The sequence below is a fragment of the Plectropomus leopardus genome, chromosome 2 (assembly GCF_026936395.1).
Source record: "Plectropomus leopardus strain MGB_pleo_1.0 chromosome 2, ASM2693639v1, whole genome shotgun sequence".
In the NCBI taxonomy this organism is placed as follows: domain Eukaryota; kingdom Metazoa; phylum Chordata; class Actinopteri; order Perciformes; family Serranidae; genus Plectropomus; species Plectropomus leopardus.
In genome coordinates this window covers 33,457,983-33,485,746 of record NC_142177.1, presented here as the reverse complement: position 1 = coordinate 33,485,746, position 27,764 = coordinate 33,457,983, and the positions used below count along the sequence as shown (strand labels likewise).

General features: G+C 39.6%; 2 protein-coding genes across 3 annotated transcripts in view; one reads left to right on the top strand and one right to left on the bottom strand.

Moving 5' to 3' along the window:
• The window catches only part of ora1 (olfactory receptor class A related 1), a 261,847-nt gene that overhangs the window by 73,503 nt on the left and 160,580 nt on the right, over positions 1 to 27,764 (bottom strand). For both annotated transcript variants that reach the window (XM_042509176.2, XM_088069134.1), the window contains exon 6: positions 21,042 to 21,149. The gene's annotated coding sequence lies outside the window, so the exon portion shown is untranslated. The remainder of the gene's footprint in view (positions 1 to 21,041; positions 21,150 to 27,764) is intronic.
• The window catches only part of LOC121959677 (plexin-A2-like), a 129,480-nt gene that overhangs the window by 27,264 nt on the left and 74,452 nt on the right, over positions 1 to 27,764 (top strand). Inside the window, exon 4 of the mRNA XM_042509132.2 lies at positions 20,419 to 20,553. Within this exon, the coding sequence (XP_042365066.2) occupies positions 20,419 to 20,553 (135 nt within the window). The remainder of the gene's footprint in view (positions 1 to 20,418; positions 20,554 to 27,764) is intronic.

Genomic DNA, 27,764 nt, shown 5'->3' with positions numbered 1-27,764 from the left:
GAATCTTAAAATTAGCTATAAAGAACAAAAAAGCTTTTGTACTGGGCTGTAAACAAACTTTTTTTCTGGTTTTAAACCCTTAAAAGACAGGCGTCTCGCATATGGCCGCAGGAGAGCTTTGTTTGCATGATCCTGTTAAAGTGGATCTAAAACAAGAACCCGTATAGCTAGAGCATTCATTCTTTTTACAGCAGAAAGCTAAGGCTTCTGACTTCTCCGTCATCACATATTATGCTTTTGATGACGCATTTATGCCGCATTATGTGTGGTGCAAAACCAGGCCTTATCACAATGCCTTTGCAGTCTGCTCATAAAAATTAGCATATCTTAAAATTAAATTATGTAAATAGTTTAAATAGTTTATGGAATGCTAAGAAATATTTTGTATACTTTTCTACATTTAGAAATCTTTTGGATCATCGTATTTTGTTTGTTTATTTTGTAAAATTTGATCTGATTCTAAAAAATGTCCAATTTTTATATTTTTTTAAGATGCAATTTAAATACTTCTATCAATTGCTATGGTTTATTGACTGACAACAACTTAAGCATAGGTACAGATTTTAGGAACATTTAGCATTTAACCAATATCCAAGTAGTTATATCACAATAAGCAAATTTGCCAGTGTAGGCACAGGCGGACCATTTCTGTTGCAGAGTTCAAAGGGTTAAGGTTTTTACGTTTAAATTAAGCTTCCCCTCTTTTAAGGGATAAGTGTGGTTGTATCCTACATTTTTCTTATACATGAAAAGTCCATTAAAAAGATTAAAACAAACATCGTTTTTATACTATTAATACTGTGTATGTTGCCAAACTCTAATATAGCATTTCCCTCTGTGCCACAGACCTCCGTTGTTTCCTCAAAGACTATTAAAAACGCATCAGTGAGCCACGCTGTTGCACTGAGTGACATGTTTCTTCATTATGATGAATATGGGCACTGTAGTTTATTTTGATGCCACCTCACATGCGGTTCTGCTGCCTTAAATACTCACTAACACACCAACTCTGCGGCCTAAAATAGACCCCAAAAAATGCACCAATTGCTCCCATTCAAGCTGCATTTGAAAAAACTCTAAAGTACCCAGCTGATTTAGGAAAATACTTTAGACTTGAAAAGAAAAGAAAAAAAACATACATTTGTGACCTGTTTCTAAAGTCAGCAGGAACAAAAAGGGGCAGAGTCCCACAGATGGGCTGGGTTATTCTGGGCGCATTAAGAGAGAGACGAAAGCATTGTTGGTTTTGGTCTTTTCATTGAAAAATATATCGCCAGCCTTATCCTTTAAAGTCTAACTTAAGTATTCCTTTAGTATGAGGTTTCTGCTGCTCCGCCGTGCTTGCATCATCAGGTGAAGGGATTGAGGATTAATACAGAGAACCGTCGACTGTATGATGGAAAGGCGCTGGTTCAAACGTGTCATTTGAGTCTGTGCAAAGGCAAAAGTGTTTATGACTGTTCAGAGCGACCGGTTTGGTCATAGCCAAACGATTAACATTCAGATGGGGATAATGATGCAGGGACAGTCTTTCCTTAAAGACATTTATAGTGCAGAACAAAGAAGTTAAGCTAAGAATTTAAAGAAAAGAGAGCTTGAGACAGAAGTTCAAATCCAGTCCATTTTAGGGCTGAACCTAAAGATCATTGTCTTTACTGATTAATCCGCCTTTTACTATCTCAGTTCATCGTTTCAGCTATAGGATGTCAAAAACATGGCTAAAAAAATGTGCTGTTTTTAATTTAAATTTGAACTGATGTTTTTGTCATGAGACCTTTCAAACAGATTGCAAATATAACAAACACTGTAAGATGTAAACTACCACTATTTGTTTTCATTTTAAAAAAGTAGTGTCCGGACTGCCTCAAAATTTTAAGTTGACTGAATCTGAGAAGACAAGTTGAGGTAATTTTGAATCCATTCAATTTGTCCTCTCAAATTCAGTCAATTTGAAAATTTGGAAACAAACTTTTTAAAGTTAAAACAAATAGTTTATTTTTAAGTGAAGCAAAAAGTTGATTTTTAATGAGTTTTGGTACTGAGAATAAAAGGCATCAATCATGTTGCTCCAATACTAATGAGGATTATAAAAACAACATGGAGTCTCCATAGTTTTAACTAAAGATACTGTACAGACCTAAATGGTATGCTAAATTGCTCTATTCAACCTTCATAAAGGCAGTGCATACCACCCCATTGACTCTTACCTTTCACAATAAAAGCACTAAACGTAAACACTGCGTAACTGAGGGAGCTCAAATTAGCATTTTGCAGGAATTTCAATAAAATAGCTCGCGGTTGCTTCGGCTGTACAACATTTTACCTCTGACACACACAGACTTTGCTCTGGGTCAACAGGATCACGGTAGCTGTTGCAAATTTGCGTCAGTTCTGGCGAATCTAGTCAAATCACAACCTTTTATTGAACAAGTGTGGAAAAGTCACATCATTGGTGCTAGTTTTGATGCGAGATATTTGCAGACCAGTATTCGGCATTTTTGTGCTGTTTATCCATCGTGCCCTTGGTGCGTAAAGGCCTTCAGATTCCTTACACCAGGCCCACAAACATTCAATGACCTCTTTCTCAGAGCTTCATGAAGTTGATTTAGCTCATTGTCCATCATGTTTCATTTCAAATGCAGACTATAATGATATATTATAACCAAGTTCCTATACGGCTCGCTGTTTGATCTAACCGGATTGACTTGGTAGCACCGCGGGCTCTGCTTACTGCACAGTCGTACAGGCATGCAGCTGACTGAGGAAATGTGTGAGAGGACTGTTGTGACATTAGCCTGGGGGCCTCAGTCTTATGAGGAGCAATCTGTCTGACACACACGAGACACGCGCGCGCACACACACACACACACACACACACACACACACACACACACACACACACACACACACACACACACACACACACACACACACACACACACACACACACACACACACACACACACACACACACACACACACACACGGGTCCAGACTGGGAGTGCAGATAGCATCACTGCAGCTCTTTCATTGGATGAGCCATCGGGGAAAACGACAAGATAGTCTGAGAGAAAAAGAGAAAAAGAGAAACCGAGACAGCCAGTGTGAGACAAAGACAGACGAAAGGCAAAGGGAAGAAAGAGAGAAACATCAGACGCAGAGGCAAAAAGACTGCGATGTTAATTTGTAAAAAATAAAGAGGGACAGACAGCAGTGGATGAAGTATTCAAATCCTTTACCTAAGTAAAAGCACTAATACCACACAGTCAAACAGTTTGTTAGAAGTAAAAGTCAGGCATTAAAAATGTTACTCAAGTAAGTGTGGCAGTATTATCAGGAAAATGCACTTAAAGAATTGCAAGTAAAACGTACTAAATGCAGAAAATTCTTTAAAAACAAACAAAACATGCCAAAACCTTAATATTAGATTAAAAAAAAACAACAGAACCCCCCAACACCCAATAAAGTATAAATTATCAAAAAAAGAAAGAAAATTATTAAAAATATTTTTTTAAAAAACCCTAAAAAATTCAAATTATCAAACAAGAAAAAAAAAAATATTTAAAAAATAGAAAAGAAAAAACTCAGCCCAAAAAACTCAAACTGATTTTTAAAAAAATTAAAAAAGAAAATGAATTTCTTTTTAGCAAAACAGTTGGAATTAAGTTTCTTTCAATGAACTCATTAATCAACTAATTGTTGTAGCTGTAACTGTATAAACTGTTTGGTAATTTAATTTATAACAAAACATCCATTTTTTTACACTCTTGTTATGTTTTTAATGCAAAAATTCTTAATTTGTAATGCAACTGACGTATTCTGAAGAATGTAGTGAAGTACAGTACCAGAGTAAATGTACTATTAATTACATAAATTTCTAATTACATTCCATTACTAGGGACAGATATAGGAAGAAAGAAAAGGTAGACAGTAAGTACGTTTTGCATGTGTGCAGGAAGTGAGCAATACGTTTGGGTTAAGAGCGAGAGAAATCCGTCATTACTGCTTTAAGTGCAGAGTGTCTAAAGGCCAGAGTGTGTCATTACACTGACAGAACGAGCAGCCTCCGTTCAGACTCCCAGGAGCCTCCGAGGAGCACAGGGTCGCCTCTCGAATCCTATTCCATCACCCCCAAATGGACAGGCTGAGTGGAAATGGGGCATGACAATAAATGCCATCAGAGGATCACTACGGCAGCAGGGCCACTGCAAAGGTCAAGCCTGCCTCAGGAAGGGTGTAACCAGGGTGAAAGGTCACAGGGATAACCAGCAGTCTCACCATCCAGGCTCCACGCAGCATATGGATGAGTCCGTCAGCGTCTCTCGATTAGGCTACTCCCAGTTCAGATATATTACAGGACGTTTCTATCACCACCTGCCACAGTTTTGCTGCCTAAGGTGATTGATTTTAGCAGAGTAATACGACCCTGTGGGTTACTACAGAAGGGGCTTTTACACTTTGCGTGACGTACGCTAATGAGGTGAATCCAGGTGAAAGCCATTATCTCTCACTGATGCTTATTTAAATCTATTCCAGTCTCAAGGCAGGAGCCGTCGGTTGATGTAACTTTCAGTGGCACTGATGGCACACTTTCCACTCGTTAGCAAAATGCTGGTGGGACCCAGCGAGCGCAGGATTAGCATTTCAGTCAGTGCACTTGCATCCAGGTTTTAACCGTTCGTTCCAACAGTAATGAGTTTGGTGGCGTGGCTCAGGGTGATGGGTGATGATCCGAAACAAATCTGAGGAAGTGTGACAAAGACTGTGCCTGAGCTCACACACACCAGAGATACACACAACATTTAAATCAACATGTTGAAAGAGGCTCGGTTAGGTGGGGAGAGTAGAGGTGAATTTGGTACAAACAAAGCTTCAGCCCTATTCGCACGGGACTATCACCTGTAGACCTCATGTAATTTAGACTTTACCCCCACCACGTCTGTATTTCCTGTGGCACAATCGTTTACTATTGATTTACTGAAATTATTTATTATTATTTATTATTTCAGTAAAAAAAAAAAAAGAAGAAGAAGAAAAAAAACCACAATCCCAAATCACCAGCAAAACACAAAGATGCCAATTTGCACATATTATCCCATGACCTCTGTGTTTGCCAAAATATGGTAGATAAAATCACAGACGTCCTCCGCAATTATTACAAATTACCGGAGGTCCCCACAATATACTAGTGAATAGGGCTTGACTCCCAAATTCCACCGGCTAAACTGAGTTTACTGAGTGTTCATTGTCACTGACTGAATCGCTTTCAGTTAGCATAAGACCTCCCCAACTGGTGACTAAAAACATCACTAAGTGGTTTTCATTGAATCCTCAAATTTCAAAAATCAAAATTGCGAATATAAAATACACCTTATGAAAACACATCAATTTCCAAAGAAGTTTTTACGCTTGCATGATGTAGTATTTCAGGCGATTTGAAAAAGCCATATTTGTCAAAACTGCAATGGAAAAACTCTTTTCACTTTTATTGGCTACTGTATATCTTGGGTTTACAAAGGAGGCTTCAACATTAGGGACCTCAGAGTACATTTAACCCCTAAGTCCATTTCGGTTGATCAGTGCGAACACTGTGTACCGTACCTGGGCATGGCTCCATGATCCATACATAGGGTCACTTTAAAATGTGGTCTTGAACGTGTTTCATGTGCACTTAGGTACAGTTCATATCACGGTGTGAAAACAAACTTTACCAAAACAAGGACAACTGTTAAGAAAGTGACTAAGTGAGTAATTATTCCACCGTCAGTCAGTGTGTGGTTTTGGAAAGGATCTTTAAATGCTGCCTGTCTCCTCTGAAATCTGTGTACACACGTGTCAATCTCATCCTCTGAACTGTGCGGCCATGAGCGATAACAGGCAAGAAGGTTGATCATGACATTGTAAACATTATGCCTTCTATAAACAACTGTAGGCGTAATCTCAACTTCATTGTGTGGGCTTGGGATTTTCCAGCTGCCACACTTTTCTACACTCGGCTGATATATGTGTGTATGCCGTAGCTTTCCTTCTTGTTGATGATTACGATTAGATACTACGGCATGTGTGCATTTTTACTGATGTAGATGGGCATGTGCAGTTGATGGAGGAATGTATTTATTGTTTGTTTTGCTTTGATTTTATACGGCAAACAATTTGATGTCCACGGCAAATGTCCCACTGGGACAATAAAGTCTATCCTATTTTATCCTTCAGCAACAACCTCAACAAATGTCGGGCAGATGATGACTTAAGAATACCTACGTATGGAACAAAATTACTAATGTGAAAGCTGAGTGGAGATGCTGGGCTATGATAGTCACGCACAGTATGAAGCAATCATACCTTATACGATAACGCCAGAAAAGACTGCACAAGAGCTAGAGAACAATCCTGGCACAATAGATCTGTAGCAGACAGCCAGTTGCTGAGCTGCTAAACATATAAATAGTGCATATCTAAAAAAAATAATTGCAAAGGAAATACAAACAGCTGAAGCCGAACAATCACAGGCCTTGGAGTCTCGATGTGGTATTTCTATCTATTTTCCTTTGTTCAGGGGGCACATGTTAGCTGCAGTCGCTATGTTGCTGTAACTCCCTAACGTACAACTATAGATTTCTTTTCCTGTATGCAAACAAAATGAGTCTGATCATATATGACAGTGTGTGGAGCACATGACCAAAACACTTCAGAGTGTCTATTGGCTGCCGGGTAAGAAAAGTATAGTCACACTGCAGCTATTCAGATATTCACACCACAGACTTTAATATAACTCGGACAGCCAACAAAAAATGGCAATTATAAATTCCAATGGACTTGCTCGCCTGGGGCATACGTCAAAAAAGTTTTCTAGCCTCCAGGTTTACTTCTGCGGTATGCAGCCCACTGAATATGTGCAGTAGTAGACTTTACACTGTGATGACATCACAGATTTTAGCTCGCCTCTCTCAGCTTGAGTAAAGTTTTAAAAAACCACCATGGATCAAAAATTTGGAATAAAAAGATTGATAATTTACAATAGTGGTCAATGGGGAAAATGGTTTTTGGGCTGCAGGGGATTTTTTTTTTTCCTGGGGGTCTGATTTATACTCATACCCACTGTGTGAATCCCACTGTGTGCTGTGATTTGTTGCTCGTCACGCTGATGCGAAGGCGGTTAGGAGTACGGCAAAAAGGTCATGGTAAGTGCGAGCACTCGAAGGATATTCTATGAGATTAAAGTGGTACATTTATGAGGGAAAAAAAACAACTCACAAATGTACAGCCAGAAACGTAGGTGTCTTAGAATAAAGAGCGAAACAGTTCACATCGCTATTAAGACGTGGTTTCAACATGGGACTGTAACAGCTGCTGAATGCAGACTGATCACATGAACTTCAGCAAAACAGATTAACAGACCTGTTCGTGTTAAGTCATATTTGGACATTGATACAACGCCTAGGACTATATACACCAAGGCACAAATAGCATTGTTGGCTAAGGACACCTGGGTTCAAATAGCCAACACAGTTTTTTATTTTTGCCTCAGAGTATCTGAGGGGCTCTGATAATGCAGACAAAAGTATTCGCTTTATATACCGTATGTGTTTGATTTGCAAATCAATGATTGGTCAGCTCTAAAAACATCAAAACTACAAACACATTTCCCTAAGTTTTATATTCGTTGTTTATAGCAATGACAGCAGATTTTCTTGTAGCTACTGTATCCCAGCGAGTAAGAAGGCTGCAAACACACTGTCGAATGACATTATACCTTTGCTTACCCTGTGGCAGCCTCAAACACATAACAGGTGTTGAGTGGAATTGATTTTCTGAGGAAATGTTTCTGCAGAGCACAGTAATACTCAGAAGGACTACAATGGCATACAGAGTGCAACAGGATGCCTCCCTGACATATTGAGCGTATTAAGACGCGGATTGTGCAGCTCAATATCAAGATGTTCCTCGTACCTACTAATATTTACAGTGCAGCCAATTTCAGAGGGAAATCAATGATGTCATACCTGCCGCGGAGGAGCTGCAGTGATATTTTAACACATGAGCAAACCCTTTAATGTTTAAAGATTTGACCTCAGGTAGACACTCTCCACAGGCTGGGGAGGGAGGTCTAGTAGAGAAACTGTCCCTTAACTGATGCATCACAAATGTGATCCCTGCAGCTGCGACGCCACTCTTGAGTGAGCCACTGATGCCTTCACTGTTCAATCATTGTAGGAGAATTAGCTCAGTGCTAGTAAATATAATGACTAAATAAAATAACTGGTGGGGAAAAATCTTAGATGGTGAAAAAAAATTAGGTGGTGGGAAAAAAAATAGATAGTGAAAAAAGATATGGTGGAAAAGAAAAATTAATGGTAAAAAATAAGTATAGATGGAGAAAAAAATAGATGTTGGAAACAAAAATCCATGGTGAAAAAAAATATGGTGGGAAAAAAAACTGATGGTGGAACAAAAAATTCTCCACAGAAACTTTCCCGTTCCCTTGAACTTTTGATGATGGGGATTAAAAAAAAAAAAAAAAAAAAATTGTGGAATGAGAAATGAGAAAATTTCCCGGGAGATTTTTTTCCCACCATCTTTTTTTTCACCACCTAATTTTTTTTCCACCATTGTTTTTTTTCCCACCATCTATTTTTATTATCCCTCCATTTCCCTTTAGCGGCTCTGCACAATAAGGAGGTGCAGTGTGGAGCGAAATAAAAAACAGACCAGTGCATTACCTCAGTGGCTTCGGCTACTCAGCAGCAGTATTTCCCTAGAAATGGTTGGAAATGTTAAGCTCATGGCAAATAAAGCCTTAGTCAAATACTCTCATGTGCAAATAGTGGATTCAGTATGGCTTATTGAGAGTTGACGGGGTGGAGAAATTCTCCAGTGTACATGGCTAAATGACTTGGACTTTTCAAAGTCACGTTTTCTGAAAAGGGAGGGCCAGGAAGTGGAGATTTGGTGATTTAAATCATTAGAATGGAGTTTGAGCAGAGGGGAGGGGCGCGCTGGCTGAATAGGTGTGTTTGGGGCTAAATTGAAAGGATTTTCATAACTGCATGGAGGGAGCCGTTCCTGACGACGAAAGTCTTCAGAGCGGATCGCCATTAGATGTCTTGTGAAATAGTAAATGTATTAAGAGAGGCAATTTTGTGATAACACAGAAAGGTGTCCATCTCTGTGCTTCTTTCCTGACTGTAGTTTGATTTCGCAGCTCCATCTCGGCACCTCTCTTTTTATTTTCCTCCTCCTGCTCCGTCTCTCAAATGGGAAAACACAAAACTGCATTGCGGTCAGTAAAATCAAGACCATACTGTTGCCATGAATTGTTCCACTGTCCCCCTCCCACTGCTTTTGTTGTTGGGCCATGGGAACCCAGCAAACAATGGGAGCGATTGGAGGGACGGGGGGGTGTATGGATGAGGACAGGAAACAGAGAACAGGAAACCATGTCCTCAAGGAGAAGAGAAAAGAAGTGAACATGCAGAGACTGAGAGGACACTGTGGTTAAGTTGTAGAAATTGTGGTTTGAAGACTTGGAAGCTCGCCACACAGCTGAAGGTTATGACGAACTAAAAATTTTTGGCTGCTGCAACTGGGAGGCTTTTAACAATAGCTCTCGAAAACACACTCATACGCCATGACCTCTCTTCCGACCCAGTTGGTAATCACGTTTAGGAATGGGCACTTGCCAACATACAGCGTATCTAGTGGCTGGGATCAATACGCATCTCTTTGTGACTGTAGCTAATGCGATGGCTGAATGATTAGTCCCGTCCCATAATACACATCTCCTCCTCAGTGACCCCCTCCTCTTGGTTTTCATTAGCCGCTGCCGCTCAGCTCTTACCCCGAGCCTCGTCTCATTAGCATTCACAGAGCCGTGATGGTTATATGGGCTAATCAATGCCCGCTCTCCTCGGCTGTCATCCTCGATCGCACCATATGCACGGCCACTCAACCTTAAAAGGTGGCCAGTTGTCTGGCCCTTATGTCGCTGCGTGCCCCGTGTCACAATATTGAGTCAAGCCGGTGCCAGAATCTGTCTCGTTCACAGGCTGCGTACATCTTTAGATCTAGTCTTGCGTGTATTTTCATTCTGTGCCCCCTTTTCCCGGTGCAACGGAAGATTGATGTGTGGTTTCCTGCCATTTTGTGACTTATTTACTTTTGGTGGTTTTATATGAAAAACAATACTTAACTGTAAATGTCATGCATGCAGGATGACTCATTGATTTCCAGTAAAAAAATCACAAAGAAGACAAGTTTGTTGCAGAACAAATGAACCAACGTCTGTGTTTGGGTTAAGTCAGACAGACCAGTCTTCCAAGGACAGATGAAGCCCTGCACTGTAAAATGTGGAGTTGATCTTACTTTAAAAATGTAAGGCAATGGTTCAGGTTCAGATTTCTCCTCAGTCATGAGTTCAAGGTCCACACATTATAAATGACCACATATTCAATTTTATTTAAGAAAATGTAAACAAAATGTTTACGTTTACGTTTACATTCAGAATGGACCCATGAACCATTTTTGGATCGCGACCCACAAGTTTGGAACCACTGATCTAGGAAACTGATTGCCTTGACAAAGGTAGCAAATATGACTATCAGTCTTAAGTTATGTTTATATCCAACCGGACTTAAAATTTGATCAGATTTACGTAATTTAAGTTGTTGCAGCTTAAAAATGATAAATGAAATTCAACTGCTCGTTTTAAGTGTTAGTAACCAAAGTAAAACAAGTTAGTCTGACTTATTTAAACAGCTGTGTTTCCTCAGTAAAATTTAGAAACCTGATTGATAAATCAAGCAAGGACAAAAAAAAAGATACTTTTTTTTTAACAAAATGCAATTCTGAACATTTTAAGACACAATCATAACAAATCCACCTTTAAGTTTTTTTTATTTTAAACAATATTGAAAACAAAATTGAGAAATATTAAGACTAAATTTCTTTCTCTTACTTATGATTTCAACAGGGCTCCATGATACGGTTTGGTGACAAATTTCAATATTTAATCAAGTTTCAGCCAACTCACAAGCTAAATGAAAAATAAACCAATGCATATTATGCTTTGACTGTAACAAACAAAACTTTACTTTAGGTATTAAAATATTATACTGCATTTCACTGGTTGCAAACTAGTCAGTCATATTTGTATTTTCTTAAACATGTCAAATATCGTGATCTTTATCAAGATCAAGTCAGACAAACTTGGTTTATTTAAGATGACACTTAGATGACACTTAGAACAAATTCATTTATCATTTTCATGTTGCAAAATCAATAAATCAACGACATTTTAAGTCAGTTTAACAATAAGATAAGTAAATGTTGGCCAGACTTAAGACTAATATATATTTACTTTTTTCCATGGGCTATCTGTGAGATTTCTTTTAATAACTCGTCAGATTTTACAGTGCAGAGTGGCAGATTGCGAATGATTGGTTTAATGGAGTGCTCCGTGCCTCCTGGGTCATTATCCATATGTTTAGGTTAGCTGGCTGAACATGGAGGGCACAGACTGGCTGGCCACATATGGACACACTTTTTTAAGATTGGACAGCCGTTACCACATAAACATAGCAATCATCTGCTTTACACGGTTTCCCAATCTGCAGCGGAAAAGCTAAGAGGGGGGTTCAGGGACATTTACATGTATACTTCCTCTCAGCACGAATAAAATCATTGCCTGAAATGAATCTCACAATCAAGCCCATATGTAAATACTCACAGGAGAGACATTTGGGCGAGTGGATTGCTCATGCAAGGTCTGGCAGCTTTACAGCGCAGCCAGCCCGACTCAAGCCAAGTGACATCTAAGAAGTCAAGGCTTTTTTTTTTTTGTTTTCTTTGGCTCTCACAGGATGAGAGTGCAGCCGCGAATTTAAGATGCAAACCCAGCCACGAGAAAGGGAGGCTGTTTTGGTTAAAAGCACATGGGCTCAGGTTGCGTATCTGTTTGTGAAAGCCGTACTAAGTCGGGTTGTTTATATCCATCGCAGGTTGTGTGAGGGAATTCCAGCAGCAGGAAGGATATTGCTGTTATTGGCTTAAATATTATTCATGGGTTAAATATACATCCTCGTCAGCTGTGAGACGCTGGGAAGAGAGAATGAAATGAGGAGCACACTGAGGTCGCATGAACATGTGGTATTAATGGCAAATCAGTTCAGTTCAGTTACAGGACATGGACCACACAAGGGGCATCTGCTTGGACTTTAAAGGGAGGTTTACTGAGTTTTGGGAAAAGATGTCCTTGATACTGACTTTAAAGCAATAACCTAAATACTGAAAGAAGATGCATTTTATACTGAGTCAATTCATGCAACTCAGAGCAGAAAGCTTTTTTGATGCACAATGGCACACAAAAGTGTAAAATGCTACCATAAAATGTTCAAGGTGAACTGAAATCCAATTACCATTCTCCAGCGAGATGTTGAATTGTAACTATGTGAGCGTTCTGTGGGAACAACAGCAGCCGATTTTTACACATACCAACCCAATTGATAGAATAAATGTTGGCACTGTACAGTTCTGAAAATCACTGATATGTTACACTTAGACATTTTGTAGCAGATACTTGAAACCTTTCAACAGTATGTTGGTTAAAATGGTTGCGCTTAGGCACAAAAACCACTTGGTTATGATTGGAAAAGGCTTAAAATACAGTTTTATTGGCACTATTCATGCTTCAAATGCAACAATGTCTGTGTAAAACAAAACAACTGCTTTTGGTGGCCAAATCTCCCACAGGAAACGCAGCAGTTTCTCAGTAGAAAACAATTGCTCTTCATATTACTACCCTGGCAGGACACACAGCAATGTCTTGGTAACAAACATCCGCTTTGTGTGGCACTATCCTGCTAAGAAATGCAGTGATTTTTCTGGGAAAGAAACTCATCTGCTTGTGGTGGCACTATTGAAGCAGGAAAAGCAAGCAATGCCTCAGTAAAAAAAACAAAACAAAAAAAAAAACAACAATGTTTCGTGGCACTGTTGTGGCAGTAAAAGCAGTATTATCTAAGTAAAAAACAATAGCTTTATTTTGCACTATCCCTGCAAAAAAAATAGCAACAAAAAAAAACACTTCTTTTGGTGGGACTATTCTGGCAGAATACACTGTGATGTCTCGATTGAAAGAGGTTTGAAAGAAAACCTGCTGGTGGCCCAGTCCCCGAAGGAAAGGCAGCATAAAAAAACAACCACTTTTTTAGGGAATACTGTAGCAGGAAAAGCAGCGATGTCTGTAAAAAAAACCCTTTATGAGGCCCTACTCCTGCTGGAAATGCAGCAATGTCTTGGGTCAAACAACCGCTTTTCATGACACTATCCACAGTGGAAACATAGCAACAGGTCGCTAAAAAAAACACACATTTGCTGGCTAAAGAGCCATTAGAAGATGCAGCAATGACTTGACATAAAACAACCGGCTTTGTTGTGTGTTGGCCTCAAACAGTGGTCTGCAGCAGGCGACTCACCTCGGCTCAGCTCATATGCTGCGTCACTTTAGAATCGTTGATGTTATATGTATGAAATGGACACATGTAAGGCATCTGTGGGTTTTTTTCTGTGGACTGGGCTGCTCGTATGATACAAAAGGCACGCTGGGCTTTTGCAGCACATATCTGATCCTCCGTCATTTCAATCACTGAATCATCTTTGTGTTTGAGAGAGCGGCATAAGTGACAGACTGTGATGACAATGACATTTTTGCCTCGTGTCTCTCAAACAGGATTCATCTATGTGATTTTATTTATAGGTATTAAAGATACTTTAAATAACAAGCAAAAATGGGGCATAATATTGCACTAGATGGGTTGCTGCATACTGGGTTTGTCTTCCTGATATGCCGTAATCCATAACAGCGTATTGATCAAACAAGTGATCATGCACAGAATTTACAACTACAGATTTAATGAGCGCCACCAAAAAAAGAGCAAGTGCGCTGTGAGTGTATGCGTGTCTTTGTTTGCTTGCCTGTGTGTGTAGGTGAGCATGTGTGTGTGAAATTTTGTGTGTCATTTCCTACAAGCAGGCTCATTATAAAACCAATTAAACCCACCTTACTCTCATTATTGAGCAGTGGGGCTTAAGGAGAGATGGAGGACCTGTTGTACTCCCAGAGGGCCTCTGCGTGGTCAGCCCTGTTTTAAATATTAAAAAACACTTTTAAATCTGCTGAAATCAAACACTGCGACGACGGGTCAGTATTCATCTGAGCTCATCTCCTCACCCCTGGCCCTCAGTCTACCTCATCATCTAAAACGAAAAAAAAACACGTGGCTCAGTATGCGGATCATTAGAACGTCTTAAAAGGGGACTGAATTGACTAATTTAAAAATACAGTCTTCATTAGAGTTAAAATGTCTTAAATCAATCTTTCAAAAGTCTTAAAATGCTCAGACACTGGAGGTAGGGTTTTTATTTTGTTTCTGACATTGCAGAAGCTCAAAATAATGAAAAAACTTAACAATTTATGAAATGCCTCTTGCATTGACATTGCCTAAGACTCATGTTTTATGTTATAATCAATATTTTAAAAATAAAATAAAATTCTCCCTAAACTTAAGTAATTGATTTCGGTATGTTTTTTTTCACCATCAGTGTTGTCTACTGTAAAATTGGTCTTAAATTTCATTTCAGGTGGCATCAAAATAGTTTTGATAGACTGGAGAAAAGGTTCTCTTGATTCTTTTGAAAAAAATTGGAAACCTCCCCCAAATTATATTGATTCTTTGACGTCCCTGCCTGATTGTGACAACTGAGCCTTCTTTTGCTTTTCTTGTTAATTTTTTGTTTTGTTGTTTTTCCTTTTTTTCTTATTTGTTTTCTTTATATTTTAGTCATCTTCATCCAATTACTTATTCATTGTTTTCTTACTTTATGTGTGTAGGGTATTGGTAATTTTGGTGTCACTGCAACCCATAAGTCATGATGCTATAAGTGTGATTGTTGCTATTGCCCTTTTTTTCTGTTACGGCCTCTCTTTGGGGGGCAGGAGGGTTAGGGGAGAAAACATGGGAAAAGGGAAGGAAGCTTGTGTGTTCTGTTATTTATATGCCTTGCATTGTTCTTCCAGTAAAAAAAGAAAAGAAAAATCCACCTAACCTTTTAGTAATTGATTTTGTACGTTTTTTTATTTCCCGTCAATATCGGCTACTGTAAAATTGTTCTTAAATTTCAATTCAATTGGCATCAAAATAGTCTTAAAAAGTCTTAAATCCCACTTGCGTTGTGCTGAAGGAACCCTGAGTATCTGTCCTTAGACGATTGCACTCATCATAAAAATGCTTTCATGCTCTGGTTTCTATCTATGCTATTTATGAAATGAGGAGTGTGGGAAACAATAATGTAAACTGGCTCCATTACTGCGTGGGATAGTGGTACGGGAGAGGAGGAATAGGATGAGGAGGAGGTGGAGGACTAGGAGCAGGAGAAGACAGGGCAAGAGAAAGAAACTAGACAATGAGGGAGAGAGAAAGAAGCTTAGCTTGGAGATAAATCTGTCTATGAAATAACTATTTAAAGGAAAGGATTGTGCGTGGCGACGAGGTAATAACCGGCGAGAGGTACAGCTTATGATTCAGAATCAACAGACAGTATCTTGTCACTATTGTGCTCATTACTTTGGTGTTTTTGTATGTGGAGAAAGGCGCTCCACCCTCCCTGTACCTCCCAGTTTGTACCCACCCACATGCATAAACACATACACACACATTTTCTCCCTCCCTTCGTCTGGCGGAGCTGACGGCAGGAGTCTGGAGAGGCACAGCTGCCTGGAAGGTGGAGGCGTGATTGATTCATGAAGTTCTGGTGCCCAGGGGATCCAATCATGTAATCAGTTTGTATTGATTGACTGTCCCCATTGAGAGACCGCTGAGGCGCTGCCACCATGTGCGCGAGCTCGACCTGGCACGCGTTCAGAATCTTCTGCAGTCAAATCTGATTTGGGTGGCGAGGTCGCCTAAGTCCACGTGTCAGGATACACGCAGGGAAGACTGGCATAATCGCACTGCAGACGTTTCTCGCAACACTCCCACGATTCCCCGCTCCAATTCCTCATTATCTTGCATTTATTTCAATTATTATGATTGAGAAATTAATTCAGCTTTACTGTAATTGCATCACATGGTTAATGATCCAATCTCCCTGGAATTTAAATAGGGTTTCAACCTGGGTTTGCATAGCTAATGAGATTTTTTTTCCTCCTCTAGCTCTCCTGCTTTTTTTCAGACTTTTCTCCCTCATTTCACATTTTCTGACTTATATTTCAAGTGTCAAGTGATCATTACTGTATGATGCAATTCACATCATTCCGGCACCAATGGTGAAAGATGGGATTTATGAGCGCAAATGAAGGTATTTTTGTGAAATAAAAAATTGAAGAGGCACTGCTTAGTCTTTCTGTGCTGCAAAAACACATCAGGCAACAGTTATGCAACATAAACCAGGCAGACAAGGAGGTTTTTTTGTCTTTGCAGTAAGCAAAGAAAAAGTTAAAACACTTTCATTATGTACTGAGTACTACTAACAGGTAGTTTAAACCAGCAATAATAAAGGGGTTTTTCAGCTTACTCACTATCTTTACAAACGGTTTCACATCCTCACAAGGCTGCCTCTCGACAGCTCCAGCATCAGTAAGCCACTTATTACAAAGACAGCCCTGCTTATTTGTTTGCTTCACTGCAACAGCACATCTTGTTTGTAGGCAGAGGTGGGAGAAGAGAAATCGAAAACCCCTCACCAGTGGGCATCTGATCTCCATGCTTGCATTTAATAAGCCCCCAAAAGATTGCTGCCTGAAAGTCGTTCCAAAGTCAAATTTAGACTGAGCTCACCGACCAAGTTGCAAAACTCAGCTGCGTCACAGCTGTAACCTCAGGGGTGGACTTAGGTCGGAGTCGCATCGGACAACTGAATCAGTAGCTGCAGATGTTTTCTGCGTCCTTAACTTCACAAGAGACAACCCTTTTCTTCACCTTTTCGGTGACATGAATGATAGAGATTTCATTTCTGCTGCTTACTATAGTCTGTGACTAAAAACATGCACAAAATATTCTGACTTTTGCCTTTAATTAAAAAAAAAAAGTCTACTTGAATATTTTAATGGCTGATTAATATTCCTGATTACGTGCAATCATGCATACTCCAGTAAGGGTTCCCTAACATATAATTTATCATGACAAAAATCTGGAAAAGTGTAATAGCTTTGCAGACTTTCATTCAAGCACCTCCTTGAAAAGTTCGGTGTTGCAATAAATGAGATATCAATACCTGCTGATATCAAAGTCTTTTCTAATGTTTGAAAGTGGGTGTGTATCTACTTCTGACCAGAAATGTAGGTTTTTCCGTTGGACATGCACCTCTACCACAGCTTTGCAAACTTTTGACAAGTTGATTTTTGTACAACACATTGATGAAAATTCACAGAGCTGACGGTAGACAGAGGAGAGGCCATGTGGCGCAAACTGTGGGAAAAACCCAATTTAGCAACCATAGCAACAAAATCAAACTGAAACTTTCACCATCACATACAGCAAGTTCCAGCAACATTATTTTATAAAGTCGAGTGAAAATTAAAAAAATTAAAAAATAAAAGTAGTTTCTTTTTTTTTTTTTAACAAATTCAAAGTTCCTCCCATGCTGACACTTTTTTTGTACTTTTTAATTAATTGATTTTATCGGCAGTCATTAAAATAAAACGCCAATACAGATAATCGGCAAAATGCCAGACATTGGCTCCATTAATCAGCCAGGCCGATAATCTGTCGACCCCTCGTTACAATTACTAAAACCTCAAAAGACCCTGTCCCAAATATACAAATTGTTAACATCCAAAGACAGAACAATATAAATCCCCATAGATAAACGGGCCGCAGACACCAGCAACCTTACAACAAATTTCAAATGGCAAAACATATGCAGCTACACATTTTCTATGTCCTGCAACTCAAAAACCCAACGAATACAGTATAAAGTCCTTCACAGAACCCACATCTTCACTCACAAACTCAACAGTATGGGCTTCAGCCAAAGTAACACATGTTCACATCGTCCCACCACAACTGATGATTACTTCCATGAGCTCTGGCTCTGCCCACACATTCAAAACTTCTGGTTGGAGGTCATGAGCACGAAATCTGAGATCCTCAACCTCAGCATCCCCCTCTGCCCCATTATTGCAGTACCTGGTGACATCTCTTCATTACACACCTCCAAACACCTCACACCATTCATTAATATCATTAACCATTGCTAAAAAGCTCATATTACTGAACTGGAAAGATAGAGCTAAGTTATCCATGTTCCACTGGCTCAGTTTACTCGCAGACCGCTCGAATCTGGAAAAACCAACAGCATATTTGCAAAATACCATCACATCCTATGAACACCCGGCCACCTCTTTGTTTCCACAAATGGCTCCTCACATGTGTCTCACTTCAGTTCTTTCTTTTAGCTAATAAAGCTACAAGAAATCACAATGCGCAGTTTGTCCAAACAGCCCAGTCTTTCTGCCTCTGTTTTGTCTGTTTGGTCCTGTCTTCTCTGTCCAGTCCCATCTGGCCTTGTGCAGTCTCTCTTGTCCACTTTGTCTTATTTGCCTTGTATGTCAAACGTCTTTAATTGGTACATGATAATAGGCATCTATCGTGTATTGGCACTGTGTAAATCTACACAAAACACACACACACACATACACATATTGTCATATTCTGAATAATAGTTGAATATTAGTGTCCATGTAAACGCATCCAGTAAGAATGTATGTGTATATTTTCAATGATTTACTTCCAACTACTTGTTACTCCTCCTCTACAAGTGAACCAGATGTTTTATGTGTCATTTCACATAGGCAGCTTCTCTGTTAATGAGCTGATGTTCTTACTGATTGATATTTTAGAGGAGAGTTTATCACAGCTGATTATCATTTAAATCTATTTGTCTTCATAGAACAAAATGTAAATGGCTTGTAAAAGAGGACATTTCCTATTGGTGACTCTGGAAAAAAATACTGATTAATATGAACAGATGTTTTTGCTCCACTTTGTAGTGAGTAGACTAATTCTTTTCACAGCTTAGGTCCCATTGAGTTGATACAGACAAATTTATCAAACCTAACATATGTTTTGAGTTTTGACATTTTTTGCAGAATTAGGTGTCAGTTTCTCCGTTGTAGCACGTGCATGTTGAACTGCTGTGCTGCCTGCCTCAGTCATCATGAAGTCTACATTAATCAAGATAAAATATTCATTTTATTGCATTGATTTGGCATTCCACTTATATGTTGTTATGTTATGTAAGCTCAATATGTTACAGATATGAAAAATTAGTTCCTGATCATATTTCATGGCTCAGCTGATCAGTTTTCGTTGCTTTTTGTGTTGTTTAAATGTGCTGTGTAATAAAATGCAACACATCTTTGCAGAGTCCGGAGGTCTCGACTTGAGTCGTATATAATCGCTTTTTGTTAACTCGGTGTAGCGGGCAGTGTGTGCAGCACCCTACAGCAACGAGTGGGTGAGAGGGAAAAGTCGTGAACACACAGACACTTGACAGGCTGGCCTGGTACATACCTGACACTAAAAGGGCTGATAAAAAAGGCTGTTCTGTTATTTGTGCCCATCGTCAGGGATGGATTTCTGAATGGGCCTATCATGCACAGGCCCAGGGGCCCAAAGTATGAGGGAGCCCCCTCGCCTTAACTCAAAATCAGCACCCAAAAAGACCACAACTAATAACTACAAAAACAGGAAAAACAACTGGAAAAAGTCACACAAACAACCAAAAAGGACACAAATTGTCACAAAAGACTACAAAAAGACACAAAACAATCACAAGGAGACCTAAAAATGACTTCAATGAGGCAAAAAACCACAAAAAGATGCATAATGACTACAACATGATGCAAAACCACCGCAGAATTGGCGTGTCTTGCTTTGATGTAGGAGAGGTGGTGGGGTCCTTTTCATGTCTGAGCCCAGGGGCCCATCGTCTCATACTTCACCCCTGCCCATCACTATCACAAAGTACTGAAAATACCTGAAATGTTTCCTTGAAATGTATTCCAGAACCCCACTAAAGTGAAGAAACTCACTGTTCCTTTAAGTTTTATAACCATTTGAAACAAAAAAATGTAACAAACTGTAAGCTAAAAATGAAATTGGTTGGTCATTGAACTGAGAATATGCTGTTTATCTAATTATTTATAAAGCTGACATTCAAAGAATGTTTTCTCACAACGCCGGCGTTTTAGAACGACAGCGGGAGCATACGGATGCAAAAGGAAGCGCACAAAGAATACAAATTGATATACAGCAGACGACAGATGTCACTCCACAAAAGTACAGTAACCATTTAGTCACTGTGTCCTGCAGCTAGGCATTCACTGTCTCCTCGCCTCTGTGTTTGTCTGTGTCTCTGCAGATCAGAGTGGACGGTCCTCAGGAGGGAGGGGTGCTGTACGAGACAGTGACCGTGATGAAGGATAGCAGCCCCATCCTGAGGGACATGGCCTTCTCCCTGGACAGGAACTCTCTCTATGTCATGTCTGACAATCAGGTGAGGAAACGCCCTCTTGTTGCTGCTGCTGTCAGGAGAAATGCTAAGCGGTGGGGTGATGTAGCGAGGACGGGACCGTCCTTCAGCTGGAGGCCCGCGAGTTTGCGCCCCTGTGACAGTGGGCGTTCACTATTCTGACACGTCCTTGAGCGAGACACTGTATATGTGGCTTTAGGGGTTTTACTTGACTTGAAAAAGGTATAGCAGGGGAATCTTTTTGCCATTGAGTCAATGAAATATACCTCAGCATTAAGGTGTAAACCTCACAAGTGCAGGTTCACACACATTTTTACCAATACATTTCAAGACCTTTTCCATGCCTCTGAAGCAAATTTTCATGACAATACATTCTCTGAAACATCTGTGTACATATACGTACACACATAAATCTGGCTGCTCTCTGGCTTTTGAGAGCCATAACCTTAAAAACCAGCCCAAGTATCTTCACATGACATGTAGGAACAATGTTAGAGAGAATTAGCTCATACCTGTGCAGTTAGGGCTTCATGTCTGGACACAGAAGCTGAAATGGTCTGTTGTTTGATGGAGGACGAGACCGAGGCTCTGCAGCTGGCAGCGGGTGTCACAATGGTCACCTGGGAAAAACCCAGATAATGGGAGTTGAGTCGTGTAGAATAATAGAAGTTTAATGCATAATGTTAGCTATTTTAGCATGGGGAGGAAGCTACACAGTCAGGTGTTGCCCACAGGGTAAGAGTGCAGGTGTGGTGGTAACTCACAACACAGTTTTTTCTTTTAAATGCATTTGTATCATTCTGTGTCCCCTCTCTAAATTCGGAGGTTTTTGCGGGTGCATGAACACTGAATGTCTCTGAATGTCACGTCCTTTTTCTCTTTTTTTGTGTTCATGTAGCACCAATTTCAAAAGTATTTGTCTTTCTACTGCACTAGTTTTATGTGACTGTTTATGTTGGTATAATACTTCTTTAACACTGAATATGCAGTATACTGTATATTGCCTACTCTATTATAAAGTTAATTGTAAAGCAAATTTCAATGACTTTTTCTAAAACTTTATGGACTCATGTTTTTCCCCAAAAACCTTTCCAGACCTAGAAATTGCTTCTTTCAAATTGCTGACTTCTCCAGGGTATTCACATCCTTACAAACCCCCGCAACTCCTGTTTTCTGAGGATTTGATTGGATCCAGATTATCAGGATATTGCAAAAAGAAATGTGTGGCTTCTTTTTCCACACAGTATTTCAGTTATTATCGTGTACAGCCCGGGAATTAGCAGTTAAACAGTTTTAAATCAAAAACATTAATTTATGTTGAATGATAAATTAATGCTATTTATTTATTTGGAATCTTACCAGATGATTACGACTTATCCCCCAAAATCCAATGTGGCAACTCGCAAACATTGACATGCTGCATGTCTACAGTAGGGATTGTTAAATATGCAGGCTGTGTGTAAGGGGATGGACCACTGTTCTAATTACTTATCCATGCGAATCGACTTACAGTGCATGCATCTTTTGTACATGACACACACAGACACAGACACAGACACACACACACATCCCATAGAAAACCATTAGCAGCTTTTTCTTTTTCTGTGTGGCTGTGCACCCCCCACACCCCCTTGTCTGCTTCTCACTTGGCCCGGCATCACAGAGGCGCGCAGTTGTTGTTGCTGTTGGACGATATTCTCTGCACTCATTGGAGATAAGAGTGAACAGTGGTAATCACTTTCAACTCCCATCAAGTGATTATTTTGGCGCAGCTGCATGGCTCTGTGAAATGGGATTAGGTGTCAGTGCGGCCAGAAAAAAGCCCCTATCACTGCTCTCAGTTGTCTTCTGACTGCTGGAATGTGCAGATCCAGAGTCAATGGACAGACAGGCAAAGGGCATGGGGACAATTGTGTCAGACACTTCTGAATAGCTCCAAAACTCTTTTCTGGGAGCTTGAAAACCTATATAAGAGGTGATGAAAGAAGTAATCCAATCCTTCACTTAAGTAAAAGTAGGAATACCAACTGTTGAAATACTCTGTTACAAGTAAAAGTCCTGCATTGAAAATGTCACTTAAGTAAAAGTATAATAAGGAACATTTACTCAAAGTATTAACAGTAGAGAATGTAGAAAAGACTATTTAAAAAAAAAAGACAACATACTGAAAGAACTCAAAATTTTATTTTAAAATAAAAGGAAAAAAAAAACAAAATTATTTTAAAAAAAGAAATCATTCAAAAAACTCAAAATTATATTTTAAAAAATAGACCCCCCACAAAAAAGTCCCAACAAAATTATAAATAATTGGCAAATAATTTTCTGTGAATTGACTAATCGATTAATTAACTAATTGTATAACCAGAACAAAATATATCTTATAAATTCCTCTTCTTTTTTTTTTTGCAAAAACCTTAATTTGTAATGCCACTGAAGCTGTCAGATAAATGTAGTGAAGTAAAAAGTACTATATTTCCCCCTGAGATGTAGTGGAGTAAAAGTATAAAGTGGCATGAAAAGAAAATACGCCAGTAAATCAAAAGTACCTAAAATTGTACATTGTATGTAAGTGTAGTTGGTTATATTGCACCACTGTATATAAGCATCATGTTTAACAGAACAAGGGATGTCGTCTGAAGAGCGGGGGAGAATAGAGACAGTATTATGTTGGGTACTGTCTTCTAAAACAAATCAAGGCAGCTCTTCCTTCTGTGTGATAGACTGGAAGAGACAGAACATCACTTATTGATGAGCTTTGGTCGTTCAAGGAGAGACACATGCTTCCTTCAAGGAGATAGCCGGCTACTCTCTTCAGTCCGCCTCCAGTGACACATAATAACCGAGCATAAACCGAACGCAGCTTGGCCGGGGCGTTTTTCTCTCAATATTAGAACAGCTTTGGCTTTGTAGCCCTCAGGAGCTCGGAGCAGAGTAAAGCCTTCCTCTTTTTGTCTCCCTCTCCATCTTTGCTCAGCTTTCTCTTCAGACTTTTCCCGCAGCTCGGGTAAGGAATCCCCCGGGGAGAGGGCTTCACTCACAGATTTCCCACATTTCTGGTAGATCCCAGAGATGAGAGATTTTGTGATTCCTGGGAGCCAAACAATACAGGAATGATGTGGAATGAGGAGCGAGGCACAGACAGATTTGGCTGAGATCAGCCGACCCTTGTGGAATAACAATGAGCTTCTCTGTCTCCTGCCGAGTGAAACACGCAGGGTTAGCATGATGATGAAGAGTGAGGAGAGAAAAGAGGGAATCAGTGTGCGTGTGAGTGTGTGTCGATGTATGTGCTCGAGTCTGTGTCCGCAACAAAATATCATTTGGGAGCCATTATTGATATGAAGAGAGAAAAAATCTTCACAGCAGTTAATCTTTTTTTCCTCACTGTGTGCCTTTAGTTTGATCATTTCCAAGAATAGAAATGCTCGGTATCCAAACACACAATCACCTCACTGAATGTCAGTCGTCTGTCTGTGAAATGACGGTTTAAGGCTTTAAACCTTTGGGGAGGGGGGGGGGGGACCGCTGCAGGGTTTTTCCAGGGCAATCTCTCAAAGTGCCACTCTGTAAAATGTAAAATCTTTGCTTGAAGTCCCACCCACCCACTTCTTTGTTTCTCTCTACGTCTGTCTTCCCTCTCTCACCTGTGTGTGAGCGTATTGTACAGTAGACGTTTCCAGCCTTCGTTTTATCGGATGTACCTCTATCAGATCAGCTCATGTACCCCTTTACCAAAACAATCTCTCACGTTCCAAAGGTGCTCATTTGAACACACTTTAAACTGGATGTTAGGTCCCGTATTGACACTTGTCTTGGGTGATTGCATCACAGCTGGACGGCTCTCAGTACAGGTGCGAATGCACCAAATGTGTCTGAAATGCATCTTGAGATCTGATCGCTCAGACCACATCAGGAGGTGGTCTGGACCAGCCTGTTCTCATTCTAAAGTTGTCATTTACCGCTGCTTTGTCAGTGATTTTGGGGTAAGATATCAATGCTGGAAGCCACCTTCCACTGCGGTAAAATACACACGCGGGCGGCATCAGTTTGTAACACTGCCAGACAGAACCCTTCAAGGCGTTATGATACACCGCCCATCGGTAACTGACGCGGCAATATAATAAGGTGACCGGCAGTGTCCTAACGCAGCCGGATGGACCCTGTTGCGGCCGTATTATACACCACCAGATGGCTTCAGGTTGAAATGCCGCTGATAATAAAAGGAGAGCGTGGGAGGAGGAGTGAATGGTTCTGACAAACCCCGGACTTTCACCTGTTTACTTCCTGTATGAATGTAGCGCCAAACCATGATGTTTTTTCCCAAATCTAATCGTGCTTTAGTTGCCTAAACTTAAGCACGTGCTGTCGTTGCCTGAAAGTCGTTGATATCCCGGCGTTGGTTGTGGCATCCTGAAACGTCAAAAGCAGACGCAGGAGGATACCTTGAGTGCAATATGTAGACGCGCAAGTCCACCGACAAAGTGGCAATATGTGACAACTTTGGATGAAATCTTGTTGTCTAAACTACATATTTTCTAGATCTTTCCACAATTCATTCAGTCATTGGCATAGATTTTGTCACAGATGCCGGGGACATGTCCCCCTCAATATTTTAAATCATTAAAGTAACACAGGAATTTTATTTCAACAATATTAAAAACATTTACACAACAAATTGTTGAGGAAAATGCACAAATTGGTGCATATAATTTAATCAGAATGCAGGAAATTAGTGTTTCAGCAGTGTGTACGCTAATGTGTCCTGGGCCACACTGAAGGACTGCCTATTCAGCTCGAGTCTTTGCTTATCTGACATCCCAATGTTGCTGCTGACACAGCACTGAGGGACTGCCCCTGGAATCCCTAACATGTTGTTACTCAGTGCAGTAACGGCACTGACTGAAAGAGCAAGGATCAGTTAAACCAAACTCTTTTCTAGACCCCCGCCAGCCGAAAGCAAGTTCTCGTGCTCCTCAGATGCTCGTTCTTCTGACTTTGTCATGTTCATGAGCTTTAAGATTTAATGTTAAAACAACATAGATGCTACAAAGAAAATGTGCCACACTAGCTGTCAAACAATATCGTCGAGAAACTGACACCATGTTTTACAAAGTATCAAAACTGAAAATGTTCTATACATTTACATGTATCAACCTGAAGGAACTGATACTGACAAAAGAATCGGTCGAAATAGAAATAAAAAACCTGCATAATCCCCAAACACAACTAGATGGAAGAAAGGAAAATAATTATAAAATAAAATAGGTAAGGATCCACAAATACTAAAAAATAAGTAAAAGCAATACACAATAGCAAAATAAACAATAGACTAGGACATGTTAGGTACATTTGGGATGAATATATAAATAGTGTCCATGTAATGTTTACTGCCACGGCGCCATCGTCATGACTATTCTGTGCCCTCACAGTCTCATAAATAACTCACTACAGAAAAATAACAACGTATTGCAATGAACAAGTACAACACAAGCGCTCCCAGTGTATTTAACGAGCCCTGCACTTAACAAAACCACAAGACCTAATGTTCAATAAGTTGGTGTATTCACTGGTTGTGCTGTAATGAATGCAACTGCAGAAACATCCCCCATTTATTATTGTATTTTTCTGCCTAACTTATTAGACTTATAAGATATTCTCTGAAAAGCCTCCCCATCCCCCTGTTCTGAGAAATATCTGTATTTTTTTTTAAAATAAAATCTTTATTTTTCGATTAATTCTTTCAAATGAGCCACATTTAATATTTCCAAATACCCCTTGGTAACTCCAGAGGGTACAGCATATGCACCCAACAGGCTTTGACAAAGTAAAAGAGGAAATTAAAGCTGCTGTCTGTAAACCAATGGAGGTAACTGCATGAGAGACAGTCAGTGATGCTTGCAGTTCTACAATTTTGGGATTCATTTCTAAAAAACCACATGTCTGTGTTTTATTATCGCTTTTGCTCTGCAGGAATTCGAAGCGGAGCAAAAGTCTACATGATGAGGAATTCATATTAAACAGCAATCTGTGTTAAATGTGATCCAGTCTGTTAAAATATCATTTGTTTTTGTGGATATCACAATTAGGCTTAAATTACATTTTGTTATATTCATGAGTTTCAGTTTCAAATTATTATTTCTTTTAAATTATGTTTTAGGAAATGACAATCAAATTAGGTTTTACCAATTGGGAATAATGTAATTTCTCTTCTTTCTGTGTCCTAAAAACACAAAATCCTGGATATGACCAAATAACCCCCTGACAGTTAGTGTCACGTGACGGCTGTGGATTTTCCAGAGCCAGACTGAGGATATACGATGACAGTAGTGCAGAGGTCTAAAAGCCTGCATGCGCATCTGACAGCATTCGTGAAGTTCCAGTAAATCCGGATGAAAGAGTTAGAGCGATAGTGAACTGATAAGATGATAAGATTTAGCATTAGTGAGAGGGCATCCCAGATGTTGTGAAAAGATAAGGATTTTATAATTCCCAAAGCTGGAAAAGTGGACGTGATCATCCGACCCTACCATGAGACAACGCTGAAAAACAGTCAAAAGCAGCCAGACGGAGATTTCTCCTCTCAGGAGCAGAGCGTTTTCATTCGTTTTCTGTGTTTGCTTTAAATTATCAGTTTCTCCTGAAGAAATTATCTCAGAGAAGACAAGACAAACAAAAGCTTGATGAGAAATACCACTGATTATGAATGATTCATGAGGAATCTACAGTACAGTGAACATAAACTGAGGGTGAAGGCTTAATTCAGTGAGCTACAATTGCAGAAAGATGACAGAAAAGCACACAGTATCTTCATTATACTGTGAACTCATCTCCGCAATATGAACTTTCATAATTTATTATTTTTTTTTAAAAAATGTCATTTAATTAAGGTTCAACCATAAATGGTAGCATGAAATATCAGTTAAGCTCCCACCTATTATTACATTTCTATATGTTTTCTATATAATATGGTGAGTGTTACTAAGCTGGACACACTAAAGGAAGACCTTGATTAAAGAGGTCTTCAGGGGTCCAAAATGACGGACATAAACCCTAATGACTCACAAAAGCACAAACATCCAGTCAACAAAAAGACTAGACGCTGGACAAGAAAAGAAAAAACAAAATTCTGCACACCAGATTATGCTCCGACGAATATTTAGTAGTTAGACAAAACCATTAACAGATTAAGAAAATGTGGATTAGACATGTGATGACAAGAAAAAAATCAAGATGAA